Source organism: Vanellus vanellus, assembly GCF_965231255.1.
Source record: "Vanellus vanellus genome assembly, chromosome: 5".
Lineage (NCBI taxonomy): Eukaryota > Metazoa > Chordata > Aves > Charadriiformes > Charadriidae > Vanellus > Vanellus vanellus.
The window spans coordinates 11,437,100-11,462,918 of record NC_138910.1 but is presented as its reverse complement, the minus strand read 5'-3'; the positions used below and the strand labels follow the sequence as shown (position 1 = coordinate 11,462,918).

At 40.2% G+C, this 25,819-nt stretch overlaps 2 protein-coding genes across 2 annotated transcripts in view; both read right to left on the bottom strand.

Annotated features, from left to right (window-relative positions):
• Positions 1 to 4,654: 4,654 nt before the first annotated feature.
• On the bottom strand, positions 4,655 to 18,883 carry LMLN (leishmanolysin like peptidase; the record flags this gene model as incomplete). Its single annotated transcript, XM_082484247.1, has 17 exons — positions 4,655 to 4,914; positions 6,392 to 6,602; positions 7,351 to 7,481; positions 8,264 to 8,423; positions 9,016 to 9,148; positions 9,898 to 10,008; positions 10,638 to 10,714; positions 12,358 to 12,465; positions 13,726 to 13,843; positions 14,664 to 14,758; positions 15,014 to 15,119; positions 15,759 to 15,937; positions 16,757 to 16,870; positions 17,338 to 17,424; positions 18,121 to 18,151; positions 18,266 to 18,363; positions 18,716 to 18,883. The coding sequence occupies 17 exons, from the start codon at positions 18,881 to 18,883 to the stop codon at positions 4,820 to 4,822; spliced, it is 2,022 nt and encodes a 673-aa protein (XP_082340373.1). The 3' UTR covers positions 4,655 to 4,819.
• A 3,755-nt stretch (positions 18,884 to 22,638) lies between these two features.
• Positions 22,639 to 25,819, bottom strand: part of PARP14 (poly(ADP-ribose) polymerase family member 14) — a 42,067-nt gene continuing 38,886 nt past the window's right edge. The window contains exons 32-33 of the mRNA XM_082483440.1: positions 25,451 to 25,625; positions 22,639 to 23,853 (exon numbers count right to left, since the gene is read on the bottom strand). Of these exons, the coding sequence (XP_082339566.1) occupies positions 23,564 to 23,853; positions 25,451 to 25,625 (465 nt within the window). The 3' untranslated portion in view covers positions 22,639 to 23,563. The remainder of the gene's footprint in view (positions 23,854 to 25,450; positions 25,626 to 25,819) is intronic.

The following is a 25,819-nucleotide window of genomic DNA, read 5'->3' as shown; positions in this document are numbered from 1 at the left end:
AGTGGTTTTTTTAATCTACGCATTTGCTGGCGTATTGCTTAGGGATAAAAAAAAAAAAAAGCTAGATTATAAAATCATCTCCACTCTGCATTTGGGAGGAATTATGTCTTTCACATTTATCAGAGTAATATATATATATATATATAAATGTATTACTTGTAATTATGTTGTAAGAATCTCAGTCTCCCAGCTGGCAAAGCTGGCTTGGGTACCAGAAAGCGTGGCTGCAGCATCCCTGATCCCTGCTGAACGGCAGCGATGATGGCTCAGCTCCTCCCGCTCCGAGTCCGGTCACAGCAAGTGGCTCGGGGCTCCGCAAGGCGACGCCAATGTTCCTTCCGCTGAAATGGGAATCGTGTGGCCAAATCCTTTACACAAAACAGGGAAATACGATCTTCCATTTCAAGTGGAAAAAGACTTCAATATTGCATAATTTTAAAGTATCAAACACACAAGGATGGGATAGAGGATTTGGGACCACCTTACTTCACCGGCAGGCTGAACTTCTGATAAGTCATGTATGAGCTAATAATAGTATAAAACATTTTACATTCAAGGTGTATGAAATAACAGTTTAATAAAGTGATCAATATGCAGACTTGATGTAGTTTCATTTTTCAAAATTCTCCCATAATAAATGACTGTTGTAATGGTGGTCCTTATTCTTGCAGTTGTTAATTATCAGCTCAAAGAAAAGGACATGACGACTCAATTTTCTACAGACATTTTATTGATGAACAATTTTTTCTTCTTTTGTATGACATAATTTTTTTTTACACAGTAAAATAAGGAATTTTTTACTCCATAAATAACAAAGATTAGCCCTTATATCTCAATCCAGTCAAAATCTATGTAAAATAGTTTGTTCTATATTTACATTCTGTACCAAAATAGGAAACACACGTTCAAGGTCAGCCAGTTCTCTCAAAACAGTTGTTTTATCTCCAAGGTAAGCTTCACATTAAAAAGGCAACATTTGCACTTTGGAAGTCTGGTAGCTTAAGATCCCATTACTCGATATACAAATAGACGCAAATCCTGAAGAGCGATACATTCAGCCAAGCGCAAGCTGGTTGTTCCGGCTCGCAGGGGAAAGACCTTGACCTGCTCAGCGGGCTGAAAGTCACTGGTAGGAAATGTGGGGACAAAAGGATGTACCGCCTCCCTCTCTACCGAAATATATTCAAGCAGAAAGATTTGCAGGACAGGAAGATTTAAAAGCAACTGGCCCTTGCAAGGGATTGCGGATATGTCTGCTCTTAAATGACATCAGTCTTCCCAATTTATTAGTGCTCGGCCAAAAGAATGAGCTGCATTGCACCGACAGTCAATTAATGGGGTCAGAATTCTCTTTTGGTAATTAACCTATATCCAAAGCCATGACAGTCACCCAAGAACCTCAACTCATTTCAAGAGGAACGAATTCCCTGCTTTTCAGTGTAATTGTGCTTGCTGCATACACCAGCCAAAAGCTATCCTTCCTCCTTGGAATTGTTTGAAACGCTAGAAAAATGTGTTCCTAAATTATGACTTGCCTCGACTTCAAACTGAAATGCTATAGATTTAAACTACTGGAGTAAAAAAAGCACAAAACTAATTCACTTCCGTAAGCAAACATGGAATGTTTTTAAAAGATTAAACCTGTGGACATCATATACTGAAAATATTTTTGCTACAGACAAGCGAGCTCATTGCTGTCTTAGCACTCTTTCCAGGGCTCCTGCTGCCCTATCTACTCCGGTGAAAACGCAAAGGCTTCTTTGGGCTACATTTCAAAGTTTTCACGTGTAAGAGATGCAATAGGATGGACTTGCCACAACATGGTCAGGACACCTAAAGTAGGTGCCTGCAAACTTCGTATTTATTTCAACTTTTACAGGGGAAACTACACTTAAGGCTATGCAACTGATTGGTTTAAGCTACAGTTTTAGCTGTGTTCTACACTCAGAAATGGCTTGTGCTTCCTACTGTATTTATTTTGCTCTTAAAAACCTGAGACATGTTTTTACTTAATTCATGTTAAGATTTGGAAGTTCACAGCAGTCTAGAAGACTCACAGACAAACAGAACCGAGGTAGTCAGTTTTACTCAAATATTCTTTTTGACAGTCACCAATTCATTCTCACTTTTAAGTTGAACTTGACACAATACTTGGCAGTTCCAACACGGCTACAGCTGCTAACGCACTGATGGCATAGAACATGTTGGATTTTGCTGGCTAAAGTACCCTCTCCTCCCCCCCGACTGCCCAAAGCCACGTCCAGTTCTGCAGTTCACAGCCAGCTGAAGGGCTTCACATCAAAGAAATTACGACTGAAATCTCAGATTATTAAGGCAGTAACAGTTTTACTTCACTGGATTCACTGATGCAGGTACTGGTGAATCTGACCACAAGAGTTCTGACAGGCAGATAGATTTTTCCCTGTAGGTACAATGCACTACAGCCTCTTTCTTTAATTAATGCATACAATTCAGAAGTAGGTAAGCATTGACTTTTTAAGCCATCTTTCAGTTAATTCTCAGGAGGAGAGAATAAAAGAGGAAAGCCCTCATGACAAACAACTGTGTAGAGAATAAAAATATTCAATTAAATATGACAAATTTCACACTTACACAGACAGGAGACCAGCATATCAAATACCAAGCACAATAAATTAACACCAGTAAAAAAGTTTAACAGTTATAAAGTTAACCAGAAAGTTCAGACAGTGCAAATATTTCACAGTAAGAAAAAATAACCAATAATTTCTTTTCAAGTATCAAAAGCATTGTTGTCGAGTGATACCATTTAAACTGTATTATTGCACAACAGACAAAAAGTACAATATCAACCTCTGGGACCTAAGATGCCTTCTCAAACCTTTATATTTTCAAGGAATCAATTTACACCAACTGTTGATTGTGCATATATTAAAATAATCGGTGTTTGCTTATTAATCTGAATGTTTCTTAATTTGAACTTCTACACATTTAAAGCATTTGATTCCCAATTTATATTGCTTCTCAGAAACACCTATTTAAGGCTAGTCTAGGCCTTGTATAAGTCAAAGCAAAATTAACCTGCAGTTAAGAAGGGGAACTAGCCCAGTGCAAGGTACTCTCTCAACTGTGATGCCTTCAGACAGTTTTAGGTTGCAGCTTACTCGCCTCAGCAGCGTCGTAAGAGTGTCTTTAAATTAAAAAAAAAAAAAAAAAAAGTCCAGTAGGCACAAAGATTTTCTTACAATTACAATGGAAGTCCTATTATTAAACAAGTTTAATTTTAGCTAAAGAAATTTTACTCCCTACCCCTTTCATCCCCCTCCCTCTCTTTTTAGAAAGGGATCTACTCACTGACAATTCTAACATCACAGCACATTTAAAAAGCAGCGCAACATCACCTTTCTTCCTATATTTGCATTTTTTAGTGCACTGGGCATGTCTGCTCCCTCAAGTTTAATACTTTTCCAAGAATGAAAACTATCCTAACAGGACAGATAGTGGATTGCACCATGTAAGAGTTTCTTTTGCTCCAGAATTATTTGTAACACATTATATAGAGTCAAAAACAAATGAAAACATCCTTAAAAGTGTCCTATAGAGCAGCTGTCCTCTGTGAGACAGATTTTGCTCGTTTCCTTCCTCCTACAGATTTTGTCCATCAAGTGATTAATTTTGTACCAAGGTCTGCCCTTGTGTGGTTCAGAATGTACTATGCTCTTATTACAAATACTCAAATAATCCATAGTATTTGGATTATCAACTATATGTCCAAGAAAAAATGGAGGGAGGGAAAAAAAAGAAATAAAAAGATTTTTTTTACACATTCAATATAGTTTTTGGTCTAGAGAAGTCAATATGGTCCTGTAAGACTATAGCTGCCATTGCTACTGGTTTGCCCTTCAAAAGTGAGAACAGCTGTATTTACGTTCGTACTGTTTAAAAAATAATAATGCCATTATTTAAGGAACAAACCAACAAAATTAAAAATAATCAGAAAACCTATCCCAATTTTATAGACTAGGTGTCACTACTGAAATGCATTTGCCTAGCAAATTACTCTGAGAATATTCAAACATTTGATGTATTGAATTTCACAGCAGAACTGGCACATGCTAAATGTGAATGGGATTTCTAGACAGTTGTCTTGGTTACCAGTCTGAAATTCACCTTTGCGCACATAGGAAGTTTTAAGTGAACCCCAAGGATTAGCCGCTTTCCCACAAATTAGTATGAATTCTGAGAAGCCTCAAAGCTGCAGAATCCAGTTGTGGAGACAACTGCCAATCACTGGTCTATCCCATCCAGTTATTTCTTCCCCCCACAAATGGTAACAACTGACAAAACAAACAGTCTGCACACCTGTTTAGGCCCAGGTTATTAGCAGTGATGACAACTGATTTTTACATGGCTTTTGACTAAACCACTGAGGTATATTTCCAGTTTGAGGATGCTTTGCTACCAGTCACACAGAGGATATAACAAAAAACCAACCCTCAGTTCTATTACAGAAGAGTTCTCCTTTCAAATCTTGACCGAGTTGCCAGGTAGTCTAACACAGTTGGCATAGCAGATCTTGTTACCGTGTCAAAAAATCAAAGGTTGCAATTCAGGAAAATACTGGCACTTATTGAGATGACAAGGTACATTTTCGTCCTCTCAGACCCTGGCTGCTTTTGTCAGTACCTCCCTGACTACTGTCTGCACTGATACTTGCCAGGAGAGATGAGGTTCAGCAGAAGACAGCTGCCTGCAGAGACAAAAAACTCAGTGCTCCACAATAAGGAGTGCAACATGATGGTATATCATCTTGGAACATCTTCTTACCCCATGCTTAATTCTAGGCGCAGAGAAATAACCCTGTTAGCAGGGGAATTAAGTTAGCCATCAATAGCCAAAGGGTTACAACCAGGCTAGACGAGCAGGAGCATAAGTCTAAAATAAAAAACAAAACACCATAAGGCTTATAAATTTTAAATATAAAGAGAAGACAAAATAACAAAGAGAACACTAAAAAACACCAAAGAACAAAAACATACTTGGAGTAATCCACACTGATTTATTCTAGCTTTCAAGGCTAGGAATTCAAACCCACCAAACAACATTATTATTCCCTTTACAATTAAATAAGTTTCTGCATTCCTTCACTAATAGCACTTCGGAGAACAAATGAGAAAAATGTATTGGTATTGCAAGAAAAGAGCAGGAAGTTCTCTATGGCATGACTCAGGAGAAGCAGCATTTCAAAACCATAGACTCAAAAGATTGTTTTATGAATACTTTTGATCTGTACGGCTGCAAGTCATAAAAACCCAAGCAACAAAACACCAAGCTGAAGAGGAAAAAAAAAAAAAAAAACAAAACACACACACACAAAAACACACAAACAAAAAAAAAAAAAAAAAAAAACAAAAAAGGAAAGGAAAGGAAAAGGGGGAGGAACTCAATATATGAATCCAGGAGATTGTCCATATGGTAGGTAATCACACAGTCATGAGGCTTAAGAAAACCATCAACACAAACAAACTTGCACAGATAAAAACCTTTACATATATATGCACGCATATATGTGTATGAGAAACACTAAGCATGAATTCAAATAGATTCTAGAAGATGTGAATCTCCCAGGTTACAGCTTTCTCATTCTAAAATCAAACCTGTAGGACTCATTCCATCAACCACTGTAATCGTGCCATCTCTGAGACAAAGCAAAACTGTTTGAAACAGTACACACAAACCCAAGTGCACCACTTTGAAAAAAGAATTGAGAGTGCAGGTAAACTAAACAGGTTTATTTTTTCCTTGAAACTGCACTAGAGACAGCATATCCAGCAATTAAAAAAATTGGTTAAAGGCTTAAAAACAAGCCACTAGTGCAAAATACTGTAAAGACTGTTCTCTTTCATCAAGTGGCTTTTTAGGAAGCCATCTGTTCTTCACAAAACGTTAACTGGCGGTCAGTGAATTGAGCTTTTTTCCTCCCTCAAAAAGCAAACTGACACCTATCTTTCGTGTTCTGGCACTGACAAAGTTATACAAGTGAGACCTCACTTTCCACCAAGGTGATAATTTTGAAGGTTAAAATAAAGATACAGCCTTCAAAACACAGATCAGATTTTCTGGTAAATTGCTAGGCTAAAGCTAGATTTCTGGGATGATTACCAGAAGGAGATGTGACGTGAAGTAGTTACGTTTCAAACACATTTCTCCTATGTCAGCCACTATCCTGTGCGACTGCACAGCAAAAAGCTGGGCACCTGTGCCAACTTCCTTTAACTCCTACACCGAGGATCTTAGAATAGCCAGGCCACGGCTCTCCTTTCCTGTTGTCTGACAGTCAGAGCTGACACAAACCTCTAGAGTTTTCAGGCATTTAATATTAAGTTTCACTTCAGCAAATAAGGCAACCTACCGATTGGTGCAGCTCTTGTTAAGTTAGAAGCTGGAGGATCCCGCTCTGGGGGACAGGAGTCACAGAAGTCCGAACAGGCTGGGCAAATCAGATTCCCAACATGTATCCAGCCATTCATCTGAATGCTCACAGTCAACACCTGACCCGAGCGGCTGCACAAGTACGCTGTGTCCTTGACCCAAACATACAGTCCTTGTGGAGAACAAGAAACCTTCAAAAAAAAAAAAAAAAAAAAAAAGAATAAGAGTCTGTATTATGATTTACCAGAAATATGTTTTGGGGTTTGGAGGTTCTTTCAATATGTAAATACTACACTTAGCAGCCACTAACACAGCATAGATTACCTGCAAGTATTTTAATGCATTCAGAGCAGTTATTTGGTTCAAGAATGCTTTAAAGCATTGACTGTACTCTTTTTGTGCAATTATGCAGATCATCAACTGAGAAAGAGTAAAATTTGGCTTCTGCTAAAGGCTACTTTCTGTAGAGTTGTGCTGTTGTTGAAAGTGAAACCTTTAGTTGAGATAGTCCTGAGAAGAAGGAGGATAATGAAAAATAAGTGACTTGCACAGTGCTCTCTACCTTTGAAAAAAAATCAGTGGCTAATCAACATTAAGTTTCAACAACAGAAGATTCCTATACAAGTATTCCTACTTAGCTGTGGAGAAACTGTCACAGGGATAATACAGATGGAAGCCCCTAGCAAGCCTGGAAGTAACACACAAGCCATCCCAGTGGCTACATGCTTAACTTGACGCGTGATCTGAACTACAGGCTTATGGCTGGAAGAATTATTTTCAAAGCATGTCACATAATCTAGTGATCTAAAGCAGAGAAGATCACACGCAGTGTCCAGCTACAAAGTTCTAGCAGCTCTAACAAGCAGCCTACATTTTATGCCTGACATTTCCCTTTGGTGTTATTTAAAAAAATAAAGTAAAAACCCAACACATACTCACTTGATAACATCCACTACCCCAGTCAGGGTAACTGAGTTTCCTCCTGCACTGTTCCATGACAAAAGCAGATTTCTGAATAAGACATACAGAGTTTGGTCCGTATTTCTCTGCACCATAGTTTTTGGTAGGATCTAAAGGAGAAAGAATATACTGAATTGCAACTTCCTAGAGGAACAGAAAGTTCACGTCAACTTAATATGCTAAAATTAGTCAAGGTCTCCACACACAATTCAAGGTTTACTTTTGGAATCTTTCAGACCGTTAATCATTATCAATTTGGAAATCATACTGTCTTGAATATAAAATGGGAAGAAAACAAAGATGGAAAAAAAAAAAAAAAAAGAACAAAACAAAAAACAAACAACCCCCAAACCCACACTTTCCATTAGAACTATGTGGATATGTTTACCCCCAGGCTGTGATTGCTGGCTTGAGGGCAGAGGGTGTTTATTCATTTGGTTTTGAGACAACTGCACAGACAGATAATACCCTACAGTATTCTGGAGCTCCGCAATATTGAAAGTTCATGCACTACCCTAGGAGACAAGCCCTTGTTCTCATAATTCGCAAAGCTCCTTGCCTTCAACAAAAATCTACAAAGGTGGAAAGCGGAATTATTTTTCAGAGACTCAAAAAATCAACCAATCAACCCCCACCCCCAGTCTGTCTCTTATATTTGCATCATTCGGGGTTAATTTCTGTTCAGCTCTTATGCAATTCCTGTATTAGATGTGAGTGTTTGTTTCCTGGGTGTACAAGGTAGTTGTGTTGTGCTTCTTACCCCAGCAAAGCTTTTACACAGCTGGTACTGTAAAACTAATTTCACATCCAGTTAGTTTGGATATATAGCAAGCCCATTCCAGATTAACAAACGTAGTCTCTTAAATACCATACTAAAGTCTTGAAAACTGACCTGGTTGGTTTTCAATTATTCTACAGTCCGAGCTGCGTTGAAATTCACCACTTAAATGCCAACTAAATTCTTGACTAAAGGGACAATAGTCAGCAATTTCTACTGAGCCACCATAATAAGGCAATTCTTCCGTTGGTACTCCATTCAGATTGTCAAAATACTGCAAAACAAAATAGGCAGTGAAGTGGTTTGCGCAGAGACAAGTATACAACTGTTTTTTAAATAGAACCAATCACTACAGCTCTAAAAACATCAGCTATTACTACTGAGGAATGCTATTAACAGCAACCCATGAACCAGATAAGCCAGAAGTATTTAAGAATACTGAAATAACGCAGAGAGATTCACATTTGCATGTATTGCTCTCCACCCCCTCCCCTGCCTCCTGGCTTTGCAATCAGCATTCCTCGGGATAATAAAGAACAAATTTCTTAGCGTGCAGTGACACAAGGCAGACTGGGCAAAGAAATACCTCAAACAAAACATTCTGGAGGACTTCTGTTACACAGCAACATTTCCATCTGATATTTGGGTAAATGGCAAAGCAACATCCTTATTGTTTTACTAAGATCAGAAGGCTCTTTTCAAGCCCCCAGACTCTTTATAATAAACTAAGCAGACATTTTTCACACTATCTGCTCTCGTGTACTAGTTCAGAATAAAAAAATAAAATGCAACTAAATATAATCACCTGGCTGCAAAGCACAAGAATGAAAACACTTAGTTATTTGGTAAAGCAAGATCCATTATACCTGATATTCCTGAGGTAACTGCTTTGGAAACTTCTGCAAGTTGCACACTGCTACTGCTCTTTGGTCCTGCCTGCAGGTTAACTGCAAAGGATTACTCCTCAAAGTGTCGCAGTACGGACTGATTAATTCCCTCCTCAAAAAAAAAAGAAAAAAAGAATAAAAAAATCACATCAGATCACTTCAACTGCTTTTCATAATTTAGCTAAGCAGTCTGTCAAAACTGACTGTTCCCACTCTCCCTGACACTTGGTTAATCACACAAAGAAGCACCAACTTATCTGGAGGCTGATTATTCTTATTTGTCTGGTTGTGACCTTTCTAATTTAATGAATATCAAGCCAGCAAACAAAGTTACAATGCACTCACCAATTTAGTTTTAATGACATTGCTTTGTAAACTTTAAACAAAAAACATAGAAGCAAACCAGGCCCACTATGCAGCTGTGTCCTAGCAATTTGAGTATTGTAACAAACAAACAAGGAAGGCTTTGTTTTGAAGATGGCTATCATCTCCTTCTGTTGCTTTAAGTACAACCCAGTAATGCAAGATGATACCGGTTGCGTTTCCAATTAAAAGGGGTAAAATAAGAAAGCAAACACATTTAAATTAAGTCTCTCCCCTCCTCTCTAAAGCATAGCTCTCTGACAGTGTAAATGCATGCTACACCCTAAGATGTTTGGCTCTTTATTTATTGGGTGGGATGCTTCTGCTCTTAATACATTTGGTGTGCTGCTTCTTGAATGCATTCTGAAAGTACTTAAGACAGCATTCCTTGTTAATTTCTATCTACCTCTATTTCTTTTTACTGAGTTGCATTTGAAGGACAAATGTAAACAAGCATCAGGGTTTCCTCCTTATTTTTTAAAAAGATTGTATTCTTACTTTTGTTTCTTTTGGTCAATCCAGAATTTACAGCTCTTCATTACAAAGTCACAGCCTTTATTGCGTCCCCAATCTAATTTCTCTGCCATGCTGTAATTTGCTTTATACCAGCTGTAAAGGTATTTTGAAATGAGAATACAGTTACTTCAAAAATTCGTGTTTTGATTAATAAAACAGCAGTTCAAAGAGCTTCATACTATGCCTCAAGGTCTTCAAATAAAGAAAAAGGGAAACTGCATCTCTTTCTGCCTGCAACAAATTATAATATAATTCCACTATTTTTCAAGTCACAATGAACTAAAAGAAAACGTTAACGGCAACGCCCCATGATCTGCAAAGGAACCATGCATACAGAAAGATGAAATTTTAGACTATTTTGCTTTTCCTCCATGTATGCTTTCTATCTGCAAGAGCAGCTGAAAAAAATAATCAATAGGTACTGCATGCAACTGAGAGAAGACTTACAGTAAGAAAAAAAGTAAACAGACATTACAAATAGTACTATGCATCGCATTGCACATGTTTTTTTAAGGCTAGATTAAGAATGTATAGGCTTTGAAATACATGAAGAGAAATTAACATACCATGTAGAAGCCCTTGTCTAATGTAATGCTAATTATGCCATTATCTACTGCGTTGCAGATGGATAAGCACAAGTGCACAAATTCCAAATAAAATCAAGTATAATGAAAACCAAACACAAATGAACCCCAAAAAACCCCATTCTTATGAATTCTTACCCAGTGTCTTCCATTAATGCTAAGGTGATCCTGGAAAAGACTCGATTCTGTGTATGAGATCCAGTCATTGCTTCATTCTGAAAGTTACCGGTTACTATTAGCAAGCCTCTGAAAATCATTATTGTAAGAAAATGCTTCCTATGAAAAAGCATTATTTCCAGTCCCTTCTTACTATTGACAATCAAATCCCAACCTCTTGCATAAAAGGGTTCAAAGGTGCAACTCCTTTCCCCACTCCACCCTACAAAGTTTCAGAATTCTAGATGCCAGAAACCTCATTCCAAATTCCAGCAAAACCTTATTCACGACCAACGTGTACTCATTTTTCTTTAGGTAAATTACAACTCTTCCTTCTTCTAGCATATTTATCAATAGCAAATCACACCCCCTCTTCTGTCACCACTTGGTAAGTTGAAAGCCAAGCTCATTTACTTATCTTGTGCAAGACTGATTTTTATTTTTCCTAGAATTTCTAGTAGTTCTTTTTAGGAGTGAAGTGCACAGGACACATGACTAAAGGAACACAGCACTCCAAAGGATGCTTTATTCATGTGGCAGTGGAGTTTTCCATTCCATTTAAAAGTAAGTTCACAACATCCTCAAAGAGCAACTCCAGTCACCTTGGAGTTTCCTAATCATATTATAACCGGCAACTGTAACACCTTTGTCTTTTTCTTGCTCAGTCATTTCCATCTGATAAACTTCAGGCTTACGGCAAGTCACTCACCCTTAATTACACAACTCTGGAACTTCTATTACTGAACTTCATCTCATTTCTATCATTTCTTCAAAACATGTAGTTTTCCAGCCTTCCCTCTCCACTAGCGTGGTTAGGAGGAGTTAGAACCAGCAGAATTATTAGCACCAAATTTGTTATCACTGCAACACTTAATGAGAGATGGATCAAGACCAAAACCAAACTATGTGCGTTACTTTCCAAATACAAACTTTCTCTGGAAAGGTGTAAAAGTGACTAGTAGTTATCTCCTTTTTGCTAATCCTATTCAATCTTTAGAATTATCCTCGTTCTAATGGCAGTCTTTCCAGTTGGCTTTAAACTACTGTTCCTCACGGGTTACTGAAAAGCAGGGCAAGCTAACAATTTTGGTATCAAGAAACACACATTTTTCAAGATTACTTCCACAAAAAGGTCTGTCCTGAAGCACTTCCCTTCTTGTTTACCTCACTGCACACAACTAGAAAGTGTAACGCTGCCAAAAATATCACACAAAGTTATAAATAAAAATAAGACTAAATGTCAGGAGGGAAATAAGTGTTTCCTTGGTCAGATGAGGTTCTGGAGTCGAGATGGCAAAAGCTAACCCTAGGGCATATGAATAAAGATGAAGTCAGCATAACGAATAGACAGAACGATCAAATATTTGATGTATAAGAGGCAGAGGGTGACAAAACAGAATTGACTCAAAGGAACACCTACTTTCTCCTAAAAAGGGTATAGACCTTCTCACAAGGGTAAATGGCAGGCAAAAGTAAGAGACATTTAGTTTTTCAGTAATCGGCTTATCTCAAACTCATACTCTGAGACTTAGCAATAAGTTTATCTAGAAATTGGACATGTAAGTATTTGTAGTTTAGTACTGTTTGTGATTTATTTCAGTGAGGTCTGATACACTTGCATTTTCAAGTTTCCAGTAGATACCACGAAGGCAGGGGAGCAGACATTCCCACGTCCCCCTCCATTCCTAATATCAGGACTAACCTCCAACAGCCTCTTCTCCCAGTGATTGAGCTCAGTACCCATGCCCCCTTGGTTTTCAAGCTCCATTCCCTCTAGAATTGGACAGTTAAAATGTTTTCGAGCTTCTTCCTAGAAAGAAAACATTTCAACACAACTCTCAAAACACTGAGATACATATCCATATGCAGTTCTAATCTTCTAGAATTATCTTTTAAAAGTATTTCAGCATTTCTTTTTTCTACCATCTTGTTTTCCTCCGAATGCAAAACACTTCTCCTACTCAGTGGCTGACTAATCCAGCAAGTAACCCAACACAAAGCCTAACAATCTGTCTACTTATCTCCTGGAAATAAAACATGGAAGTTTACAAGAACAGAACAGCAACAGAATTAGCCAAGAATAGCATGCACACACTAAAGACCATATAAAAAACCAACAAAAAACCCAAACAGTGTAGGAACATTACAATCCTGCTTCTGTCAAACGTTTCAGAGAAAAAACCCTTTAGGAAGCTGTAAGCGTCAACTAGGTTTTTTGGGGGAAGTGTTTTCTGCAAAATATTTGAAAGTCTTAAGAGGCAACACAGCAATGCTGTGGTCTCAGAAGCCCGGCCTTTGCCAGTGCAGCACTACCCAAAAGCATCTTTAATGCTCTGAACAGTTTGACCAGCATCGCCAATTTTCAAAACCGGGGTAATTAAACTGAGTTTACGCTATATACTGTGTTAGATTTAAAACAAACAAAAGGATTATTTGTGGCCAAATATGATTAACACTGTAACTTATTTCCAATACCTGTTTATTACACTTAAGCATATGTTCTGTTGGGGGCAGTGGGGAGAATCAGAGGCGTGGGAAGCAAGAAAGATTTCCAAGAATACTTGAGCAATTTCTTTTTAAACATAACAAAAGGTTAACTGCATTGTTTTGTAATTGATAAAAATTACAAGAAGATTAAAACTATGCTTTTAAAGAGAAAAGTAAAAAATAGGATGAACTCACAAATTAGAAAATCAGTGACAATACTGTCTGTTAAGGCAACAGAAGTACTAGGTGTCCAAGTCTGTAGGAAAACATCTAAAGAGTAGGATTAAGGAACCTATTTGATATCAATTTTGCTTAACCATTTTATAATTTACTTCCCAGTCCCTTCATTGTCTCTCACTATGTCAATTTATTTATTTCACACTGCCTGTCAACCATTTTCCACTACTTTGGATACACCCTCTCAACTAATTATACCATCTTAATTGCACAGTTTTTGGGCCATACCTTCAGGAAAAAGGTATTTAATATCAGGTTATTACTTCTTAAAGAAATATTTATGACTCGAGAATGCATGCCAAGGTTGCCATCACAAAGTGTAAAAGTTTAAGTTATCCACACTTACAACCACACGAGGTGTTATCAGAAGATAAACAGCATGGCGCAGCATTTTGCCACCACGTATGTCCCATAACCTCACTGCTTTATGAACGACTTTATTGCTCCACTGATACAAACCTAGACTGTAAGAAGAATGTTTTCGTTACAAATCTTTCCCACAAATACACCCTACCCTGTGAAGATTTATCTCTGTAAGAAACAGAATCATGAATAATCTCTATACTTCCTCATGCTTTCTGAAGTTTGAATGTACTATGCAACATTTTGCCTTTGTAAGATATGAGTTCATTACATACACAACTCTGATTTAATAAGCCAAAGTAAGATTATTAAGCAGATGTTTGTAGGCTCAAGACATTATTTTCTACAGTTACCAAAAGTGTAAGAAACTAAAAAATCCTCAGAATTTCTAGTATAAAGAGGAAGGTGAACAAACCCAAAAGCTCTCTACCCTTCCATCGCCAAAAAAACCACCCAGAAGATATCTACAATATCAACTAAATAAAGGAAAAAAAAATGCAAACCATTGAATAACAAGTCAGCAAAATCACGCAGCAGACTACACGAATTGTCAGTTCTGCATAACTACAAGCCTTGAGTGATATATCTCTTAAAAATGAACTGCACTAACATTAGACAGACTACAGAAAATACAAGACTCAATTTATTGAAGTGTTCAGCAAGTATTGAAATTTAAGCACGGGTAATTTTAATGCTTAACTTCAAGACTCCTCCTGGTAAATGAAATCCTGCCTTAGCTTGTAACATATATGGATAATATAAGTGCTTAATGCCAATGTAAAGACAGACTAAAAAAAAACACCACACACCAATGTTTCAACATAATAAAGGCAAAGTATTCCAATAATGGAATAAAGCTGGATTTTCAACAGGCAAGAATACACCCTAAAAAGTACCAAGAGGGCCAAAAGAATAAAATACCTTTCATTAAAAGGTGGGAGTCCATCTGCATATCTTGTTGTCAAAGGTTTTCCATCATCATCACGGTAAAATGCAAACAGACCAGCAGAGAAACCCTTGAAGTTAAAAACCAAGCACATGGAAACCTTTGCTAAGACATTCACATACAAAGTCAAATACCATGAAAGAGTTATCATTCCCACAGCAGATACGCTGGAAGTATGACACTGCAAGGCATTTAACACACAAATTGAAGGAGGTAATATAAAAGCTTTCCTCCTCCAAACATCCTTCTCTTGCAACAAGCTGAAGGTACGTGAGGAAGCAGGCACAAATTTCAGGGAAACACATTTTATAACATCAACCCTTACCAGTGCATGGATAATCTCATGTTTCACTGTAGACAACATGCCAATGAATTCCTGAGCTTGCGTTGAAATCATATTTGGACACAAGTTAGCATATCCTGCTATTGGCCTGGAAGACAGTTTTAAAATTAAATTGTTTTCAGCAAAATACTAGCAAATTCAAATCATATTCACTTGAAGAAGCACAATATTTAAAAGAAAATGGAGACTAATGTAAAAATAACAACTTCCCCAATCATTAATAGTCTGTAAACAATACAGCAACTAGTTTACTGTTGAAATGGGGAGGGATGGGATCAATCTCTGTATTCAGTATTCTGCACAGGTGTTAGTGACAACAGTACAGGAGATCTGAATTTTAAGTAAGACACTATAGAGGTACAAAGTGTCTGTTACAATCACTACAGCCGAACTAGAAACAAAAGCCACGTAAACAGGGCCCATTTGCATTCTCCTTTAAATTTGTGAAAGTAGGACATTCACTTCAACAGAAGCAGGATCCTGAGAGAAAGTTTAGGCAATAACAATGGAGGATTAGCTTTGACTCAAATGCCTCAGCTTTGCAAGTTAAATACTATTTGATTGTTTTGTGGTTTTACCTGAACATAGTGCTTGTCTTTACTTCAGGTAAGGACTTCTACTTTGCTATGCTATACAACACAGGCAAACAATTATACTCCACATATGAACAATTAAAAAACTTGAAAGTTTCATTGAAAAAAGAGTTTGTGCCACAGTGAATACTTGCCTATCCATTTCAGCTTCCAGTTGGCAGTAGGCTGCATATGCGATGATATTTTCATGGCCACACCTTTCAGTAGTGAGAGCACTAACGTAAAGTACAAAGTCAGCATCTCGAACCCCTTCTTGGTCAGGCAAGCCAGTGGGTCTGCAGTGCCATTCACTCCCATTGCACACCCTGCATTGCTTTGACGACGTTCAAATGAACAATTAAAATACGTTATCTATGACAGAAATTTTGTATGACAATATTCAACTAGCTGTAAGACAGCAGATGAGAAAACGCCCTATGAAGACAGTAAATAAAACCAGAGCCAAGGAATAACTTTCAAGCAACTAACTCTTTTGATTTGCTAGACACTAGGAATGTGGAGCTTTTGAAAAAAAGGGCCTTCCAAGCTAGATATCTCAAAACTAGCACCATTTATTTCCTACAAATTAAAAAAAAAAAAAAATTGGCTCACAGAAATAGTATACACAAGTAGCAATTGTACCAGATTACACATGAAATGCATTTTTTAAAACTGTAGTTGAAACTTCAAGCTAAGAGAAACAAAGAAACCTACTGATCACATACTATAGTTGAATCAAAAATTCATGCAAGAAAACAAGATAGAAGCATTTCCTGCCCTGTGCTCCTGGTTCAGTGGATAACCTCATCAAATAAGGCCTTCAAAAAAATCAAAATTAATGCTGTGAAAATCTGACTCATTGACCAAGGACAATAATGAATTGATTAGCTGTAATTGAACAAGCTTTGAATCTCATCCTCTCTGTACAGTTCATTATAACACAGGGTTAGAGAACAGTAAACCATCCAGTTTTATTTTACTTTTGGTTCAACAGCTAAAGAAACTCCCACTAACAAAAGTTGTTCTAGTCTGTCATTCAAATTTAAAGTGATCTCCTGCAAACAGGTCACTGTTAGCCGTATTAACATTTTTAGTAATTTTCACGAACAATAATACTTCAAAGGTTAAGAAGCACTTGGATGGCTTATCTTACCTGGAGGTGTTTCTCAGGAACTACAACTGGCCCACATCTTGTATGGTGTGCGCAGGCCCCTAGGCAGTATCTGTGAGGGTCAGCTTTCCTCCTTAAATATTGGTTTGTCGCACACTGCCTTCAATCAAACACAAAAGACAGTCAGCACTGTTTTATAATCCAAAAGTAACTGTAGAATAGTCTTACAGCACCCAACAACGCTGTAATACAGGTATTTAACGTAACTTCTACAGTGAGAATTGTTAGTCACGCTGCTCTGGAAGATACAATGCTTCCAGTTGTTAATGGCGTATCCACAGGTTCAAAGAGAGATTAGGAACAGGTTCATAAATGGGGTACATGTAAAAGGAAACAGGCAGCATGTACACCCTTTAACATCTCTGACACAACAAATGCAGATGCTGATCATGGAAGGTTGGCAGATTTCTGTATTCTCCCTAAATAACACCTGCTACCACCACTGGGACAGATGGTTCACTGGTCTGATTCGGGAGTGCATTTTTTACACTCTTATTCTTCAAAGTCCATACAACACAGTGTTAAATATCAAATATAACAAATGATTTTCAACAAACTTTCACATACCTGCTTAGTAATATAGTACCCGAGGATTTGCGCACTTGAAATGTCTTCTCCAAATAAGATATAGCTTGTGGAAAAAGTTTGTTCTAAATAGAACAAAAATAAAAGTCACCCGGTAGCAGCGCAGACATAACTCACCTTACAAGCATTAACTACCAAGTTACATGAAACTTGCCAGGTGCTGCAGTAGAGCAGAATAGCAGAAATCCAGACTTCCTAAGAAGTTCAAATGTTATCAATATATCTAGGAAATATTTTGTTTCAATATTCCCATATTTTGCAATTAGAACTACAAAATGAGAAGGGAGTCACTATTAATTTGAACGTACAGCTTCAAAGAGGCTGAATTTATTTCAGCCCTGAAATTACTGGTCACTGGGAATCGTCCATCACAAATTTCCAAGAGTCTCTCTGCAATCCTCAAGCCTGACTGCTGCACTCTTTTACTCCTTATTTGCACAGTATATCAAAAGAAGCCAGGAAAGACATTTAAGATATTCTTAATGGTGTTAAAATCCTTTTAAAAACTACCTACGTATTGCTCACTGAAACCTCTGCACGTGAGGATATAGCAAGCACCTGTCAAACAACATTCATCAGAACATTGAAAGTATTTGGACCGGAGGCATAATCTGTGCACAAAGCCTTGGTTTCCCTGACTAGAGGATATGAATTGGCTGGCATGCAAAGCCCTTAATTAAAGGCTTTGAACTGGCAAAGCCTTAACTTCATCTATATAATAATTTATGTCCAAACAAAAGGGGGAAGAAAATATGACATACCTTTATAAGGTGTCTTTTCTCAGGTAGCAAGCTACATTTAAAACAAAAGAAAGCAAACAAGCTTTAGTTAATAGGATTCCCATTCTCAGATGGGGGGGGGGGGGGGGGGGGGGGCGGCGGGGGAGGGAGTCAACATTATACTCACTCCTCAACACTCCTGTCGTATATAATCTTAATTCTTAGCTGCTGATCCACATTTCTCTTCAAGACGTGATTTTCCTTTAGAGGAACTTGATAGACGACCTGGCAGGGAGAGGAACGCGCCGCTGGATGAGGCAGCTCAGCCGGACAGCCACGCCAACCAGCGCCCCGCAGGCCCTTCGCTCCTCCTCGTTCAGGAGAGCCTCTTTTTGCCTGTTTTTCACCCAAAGCCCCTTCCCGCCCCTTCTCCTCAGGCACTGCCGCGCCGCTCAGGCACTAAGCCGCCACGAAGCACACCCCGGGGGAGGGCGCACCCCGCACACCGCGGCCCGGGGCAGCCGTGAGGGGACAGACCGGCCCTCCCTCCCATAACGGGAGCGGGGAGAGGTAAACGGGGCACCCCTCACCCCCCCACCCCCGCCTCCGCCTGAGGAGCCCCGGCGGCGGCTCCCACCTCCTCGCCGCTGGGCAGGCGGTGCTGGCAGGAGGAGGAAGAAGAGGAGAAGGGAGAAAAGGCGGCGGCGCGGCCACAGCCCAGCAGCAGCGCGGCGGTAAACGCGGCAAGCAACGTCGGGTAACGCCGGTAAGGTCGAGGGCGCCCGCCGCCCGGCTCGGCAGCCATCTTCGACTGCCCTTCCGCCGCGTCGCCATGGAGGCGGCGCCCGCCAATGGGAGAGCGGGGGAGGGAGGGGCGAAGGCGACGGGCGCTTCTGATTGGGCGCGGCTCACTGCGGGGTGAGGGGTGGGGCAGGAGGAGGGGTGGGGCAGGAGGGGGGCGGGGCGACGCGGTGGGATGCAGCGCTGTGCGGTGTAACGTCATGCAGCGCCGTGCAGCGTCATGCAGGGCAGCAGTGCAGCGTCATGCAGTGTTGGGGGGTGGGCAGCGCAGCGCAGCACGACGCAATTCAGGCTCCTGCAGAGAGCGGTGGGAGGCAGGAGCGGGGCGGGGGACAGCGCCGGGCGGGGCGGGGCGGGGCGGGGCTGATGTCTAAAGATCAACGTTAAAAGTTTGTCATAGGATGGTTTGGGTTGGTGGGGACCTTAAAGATCATCCAGTTCCAACCCCCCTGCCATAGGCAGGCACACCTCCCACCAGCCCAGGTTGCTCAAAGCCCCATCCAGCCTGGCCTTGAACACCTCCAGGGATGGAGCAGCTACAGCTTCTCTGGGCAATCTGGGCCAGTGCCTCACCACCCTCAGAGAAAAGAATTTCTTCCTAATATCTAATCTAAATCTCCCCTCTTATAGTTAAAAAACATTACCCCTCATCCTATCACTACACTCCCGTTTCAAGAGTCCCTCCCCATCTTGCCTGTAGCTCCTTTAGGTACTGGAAAGGGCTATAAGGTCTCCCCAGAGCCTCTTCTTGCTTCTCAAGAAGTTTTGGTTGGGACATGGTTGATACATCACAGAAGGTACCTAACCTTGAATAGGATGTAAAACAAAACAACGTGTCTTACATGTTCTTTTGCAGTTCCTGACAAAAGATAGCACAAAATGTAAGTTCTGGACCAAAGTCAAGCCAAGAGCATATCCCATCCCAACATTGGGTAAAGATCGTGCTAAAATACACCCCCCTTTATGAATAATGAGCATGTTAATCAGTTAACCTCCCCAAAGGTTTTAAACATGAGCTGAGATGCATATGTATAGTTACGAGTGGTGAATGAATCATTATTGACAAAACAGCTGTATTTTATCATTATAAATATTGGGCAGTTGGAAATGTGAGGTGTGCCGGCTGTTGTTAAATGCCCGGCACCCAATTCTACAGAATTAAAATAAAGACAAATCTCTCGACTCAGTGTTTCGACTGGCTCTCGCACACTGGGTGAAGTCCCCTCATTTGGGGACAGCAGAGCGACGTACTGCAGTGCCATCCAGTTCACTGCGGTGGGGCGCAGTCCCGTGGGGTCCATGCCGCGCAGCAGGGAGCTGCACATCATGTCGCTGCATGAGGTTCAGTGCACCCCACAGCGCTCTTCCAGAGAAGCTGTGGCTCCCCCATTCCTGGAAGTGTTCAAGGCCAGGCTGGATGGGGCTTTGAGCAACCTGGGCTGGTGGGAGGTGTCCCTGCCCAGTTGTTGGAACTCAATGATCTTCAAGGTCCCTTCCAACCTAAACCATTCTATGATTCTCCCTGCTCACCTTGCCACTCTTAAAGCCAGATTTGGGTTGGGGCATGTTACGGTTTTAAGAACCCTCAACAATTTATTGTTGTTTTGGCAATTATTCTATCACCCGATGACCCCTCCCCAACCAGGAGAGGGAATCAGAAAAAAACAAGGAAACACAAGGGTTGAAATATAAACAAATTTAATGGAATAACACTAAATATTTAACACTGATAATACTAAAGAACCAGTATTGATCCTGAAGAGAGGACCTGATGGAAACTTATTAACTAACCTTATGTTTAAGGAACAGGGCTAGCTTTAAACTATTACAACTATCACCCAACAAAGAGAGCGGGATATCTTGAGACAATTGAGACCAACTGGTTCTCAGCCAGAACCAGCTGGGCAGCTTTGGCAACCAGATAAGGAACAAAGAACTACAGTTCACCAAAAGAATATGGTGATAAAGAGAAGTAAACAACTACCAGAGGATTCTGAAGGACCACTGAGAGACTGTATAGTGCATGCGGGAGTGGGTAGTAACCTATGGTAATGAGTTCCCGGAAAAGTAATTAACACATTAATAATTTCTCTGAAATATTGTGAATATGTATATATGGCATGTATATGAGCTGGATAACTAACCCTTTACGGCGCACACATCAGGAGGAGCGATCCCCTGTGCGTCCAGTGCTGCAATGAAGAATACCTGCTTAATAGTCACCAAGACTATTGAGTCCTGATTTCAGCTTTTCACAGCATCGATCCCAATACCAATATAAAATTAACCAGGATTATACTCAGACCATGCTCTCAATAGAAGCTGTGCAATCCCAGCAGGGGACAGCAAATGTGGGACACTGCGCGCGCTATGGCTTTGGGAAGAAGGGAAGGGCTCAGGGGTCCGACACCAGGGCAAGAAGTTCTCAGGATCACAGCCATCAAGGGAGAGAGAGACTTTACAGCAAACTTTCTATTTTATATTGAATGTGACTTCCGTGGAAAAATAATCCTGTTGGCCAGCTTGGGTCAAGTGCCCGGGTCTTGCTCCTCCTCCTCCCTACACCTGGTGAGATCAAAAACCTTGAAACCCGCACACATAGTAAGTATTTTCACAAATTCAGACACTGAAGTCTTCTAAAAATGCAGTTTTCCCTAGCATTAGAAGAGAAAGTAAAATTACTGAAAGATAAATTATCCCATGTTACTCAAACCAGGACAGGGCGCCGTGTCCCCAGCTCCACAAGGCCCCTCATTCTCTCCCCGAGACAGAGCTCCTCATCCCTGGGGGTCCTGTGCCTTGAGGAGTTTGCTCCAGGCCCCGAGTCTGCAATCCCACAGCCTAGAGGCAAAGGTCTTCCTGCAGCCAACCCATCCCAGCTCTCAAGTCTGTGGCTGGGATTTCATTTTTCATCAGTCACAGAGCATTTTCCCAGCTTCTCAGCCCACAAACACCGTACAACGCACTATCCCCAAGTTTCAGTACCGAAATGAGCAAAGAAACTTCTACCACCAGCACCGGGGATAAAAATTGTCTGGGTTCTTGTAGTGCTCCAGCTCCGGCTGCTTTCCAAGGCATTCAATTATAATGAAGGCCACGCAAATAGAAAGCAGTGTGCCCCGGCTCACCCAGCAGCTTGGTGACAGCAGGGGACAAGCCAGCAGACGCCTGGTCCCATCAGTTAAACTGGCTGCCCGAGTCCCTCTGGCTGCTGCGGTGTTGCCATAATACAGAAAAGCACCCCCCAAAAACAACGCAGAGAAGGGAGAAAACCATCCTCACCTTTTTTCAACGGGAGCAAAATCTATTATTAAACTCTGGTTTGCTTTAAATGGGAATTTACGCAGGACATTCATCTGAAGCGTTGCACAAGCAGCTGTGTGAAGAGCAGAATTTTTTTCATATTGCTACCTACAGATACTGTAAGCGCTTTCCCCCTTTGCAGGCAAAGGGAAAATCCCAGGAGGGTTTTAAGACATCCTGGCAACTATTTGCAGCACTGGTCTCCTTTGGATGATGGCAGAACAATTTCACCTGGAGTCCATACGCACAAATCCGTCACGCAAACAATGTAAGAAAACAATTTTGTCTTCTAAGTCTTTTCAGTTTCTATTTATAGCATCACTGTAACATAAAGATATTCAAATGTAAAGTGACACTTCTGCTTTAAGCATGTTCCTTTGCATAAAAAATTACTCAGTAATACAACATAGCTCTTTGAAAACTACTTTTATTGAAACCACACATATATGGCTTTTGACTGGCAGTTGTAAGTTTATCACTGTAATTAAGCGTACAGCTTGCAAAGATGTAAAAATTCTATTATTTACTTGTTTTACAGAACCTTTGAAAATTTTCAAATGGTTTAAACGTGGTAACTGAGTATGCCCCTATAGATGACTCTCTGCAAACCGGTAATTCTACAGAAGGGTTAGTGTTTCAGTACTGACCAGAAGAAAGCAAAAGTCCCCTTTTACTGCCCTGAAAATTCCAGAAGCAAAGACTTTGTATGTGAAAGTTGGAGGTACACGTACCAGGGGACCATAGAAAATGCCCATAAGAAACAAGTATGAATATTGGAATTTATACCTAGAAAATAACAAAGTATGCCACAACAGCGTAAAGGCAGGGGTGAAACAATGAACACAGTGAATGTTTAATGTTGGATTTTTCTTTCTTCAGGACTCAGCACCAACAAGGGTGAGTGGATGCCTGAGAATTACTGAAAACTCTGCTGGTGAGAGAGTTTATTCCTCCAAAGTGGAGCGTTTTCAATAAATCCTCACAGGCAGGCAGCCACTTGGTGCTTTACGGTGATAACTGGAAACACAGGAACACGTGTAGATGCATTAGCCTAACTCTACACCTCTGACACCAGGCCACAGGTGGGGCAGAGCAGCTCCCTCTCCCACCAGTCCCCTCTGCCTTGCATAGGAAGAGGTCAGGGCTGTGCTCACAGTTCTTGCCTACACCTCCACATAACTGAATTTGAAACGTGAGCGTTGAAATAGCATGTTCTAAAACATTTGCTTACCCTGGCCTCGTTGGGTTGATAATTTGAAGACATACTTAAACACATGGATAGACAAATAACCACTTAGTTTAAGAAACATAGATGTAAACAAGAATCAAGAATTGCCCTGTTAATTCCCACGCGTAAGCTTTCCAGGCTACTAAGAACATTCTATTTTCTGAAAGTAATGAGGTATTCAGGATATGCCTGAATATCATTAAATATGACAAACATTTTTGGAGAATTCACATCATCAACCACGCTGTCATACAGGTCAGTAGGATCGGCTGGGTCTTTCGGTGGTGGAGTGATTAGGCCTTTGCTCCCAGCACAGTACTGCCCGGTGAGGACCCGAGCCAAGTACATGTATCTCCTGCCGTTCATATCCGGTCTGGAATAAATATTCTGAGCCGAATAACTTGCATCAACAGCAAAGTACGTTCCGTTTCCAATGACTGCAGCTGTTTAGAAAGACAATGTTTTCAAATATAGCATTCCCACAAGAATCTCTAAAGCCCCCCCTCCCACCCCCTTTTTTTTTTACTCTGTGGAAGTTATAAATTTGATTAGAGTTTAAACAGCAAATTCTAGTAATAATCCTTTGTATCAGAATCAAATGTGAATCCACTTAGGTGTCGGGTAAGTATCAACATCCAGGTTTTGACTGCCCTTTCCTATGGGGAAAAGGGTTCCTCTCTATTTAGCCTTGTTGTTTACCCTGCAATCTATCAAATTGCAAACCTTCAGAGCCTTTTCAACTTAAAACAACTATATAATTGTAATTACAGTTTTCTAGTTGCACTTCACAGCAAGACGTTAGAGGAATCACGCTTCTTTGTGTGAGATAGATTTCTTTTTTCCTGACGTCGGTAGGAAGCTGTTCAAGCCAGACAGGTCCTTCCTATCTGGCTGCTTTGATCTTTAGATATTCTTGCACGGCTACCCAGTCTGACAGTCTGCATTTTCTGTTGTAAATTGTGGCTGAGATGGAGAGGTGGATGTCTATATTTACCGGCAGAGAGATCTACAACTCTGGCTTCCCAAGTAAAACCAACCTCCTGGCACTACCAAAGAGCAGGAAAGCGAAACTACATCTCCTCTGGCCATGTCTTAAAAAGAAATGGTGGCTGCCGTTTCTATCTGTGCACAGCCCGATATATTTTGTTTATGTTGGGCTTCATTTTCTCAAGAAAATATCAGCATAAGTACCTCTAGAGGATCCAGACAGAGAAATGTCTACTTTTGGATCCAGACCACACTGAAGCGTCAACTAGATCTGAGTTAAGCTGCCCAGCTCTCTCAAGATCGAGCCAGCCCGAGGCATGTACAATTATTTCTTAATGAAGACAACATTAAGAAGAGAAAGTAAGGACTTTTGAAGTAAGGTTGCAGGACCTCTAAGACCAACTGGCACCTCAATTTAGCCCAAGTTCTACTTCTTTGGATCCTGTCCTTCATCTTTGAATGCTACCAACTAATAAACATAACATGACTGTACTAGAGAAACTGGACAAAACAATCTTTGAACTGATACAGAAAGTCTTTCTGCTAAATATTTAATAGTTGTTAGGGATAACTATTAAAAGGGAAGAATTAATTAATGAATTTCAACTGATTTCATTAGCATAAAAGTGGTAGGGGAGTAGGATCTTCTGGCTGATTGTGCTGTCCATATCTTTGGAGGCAAGTATCTGCACCTCTACTTTGCTACTGGCCCTTTCGTAAGAAGAGAGGTGATACCAACAGCTAGTTGTTGGTATCTCAGCTGAGGATGATGAGCAGCAATCCTTGTTCCTTCCTGTAGGCAGATGATACAAAACATTTCTCAAAAGCTGCCCAGGCTTGATTTTAGGGTAGGCAAGCTTTTTCCAACATGCCCTAGACGGTGGCATTCATCAAGAAAGGATTAACTGAACAGGTTAATTCTTCCGTCCATATAGATTACGCTCCAGAGTTGTTTATTACTTTGTTCTCCAACTTTATTCAGTCTTCATGTTGTGCTAACAGCACTATAACATTGACATTCTAGGAAATTAACTGCGTTGGGTAATGACTCACCATTCTTTCCAGCAAATCCACGATTAAATCCATTGTAGTTGATTGTGCTCAATGAGGATGCAGCTGTCCCATGAAATAGCAACTTCTCATTATTTTGGTATTTGTTCTTTGTGCAGAGAGATTTTTTTTTTATTTGGTATGTCTGCCAGAGGAAGGGATTTTGTATTCTTTCAATCTGCAGAGGTACAAAATTGAACTGTATTTATACCAGTAGGGACCAATATTTATCATGGCAGCAAAGCATTAAAACCAAACCAAACTGAAAGAATGACAGTAATTTTCACTATACCCTGATAGCGTGTGGTTTGGGTTGGGGAACCAAATACACTAGCCTTGTGAAAAATCAGAAATCAAAGTAGCATACAAGAG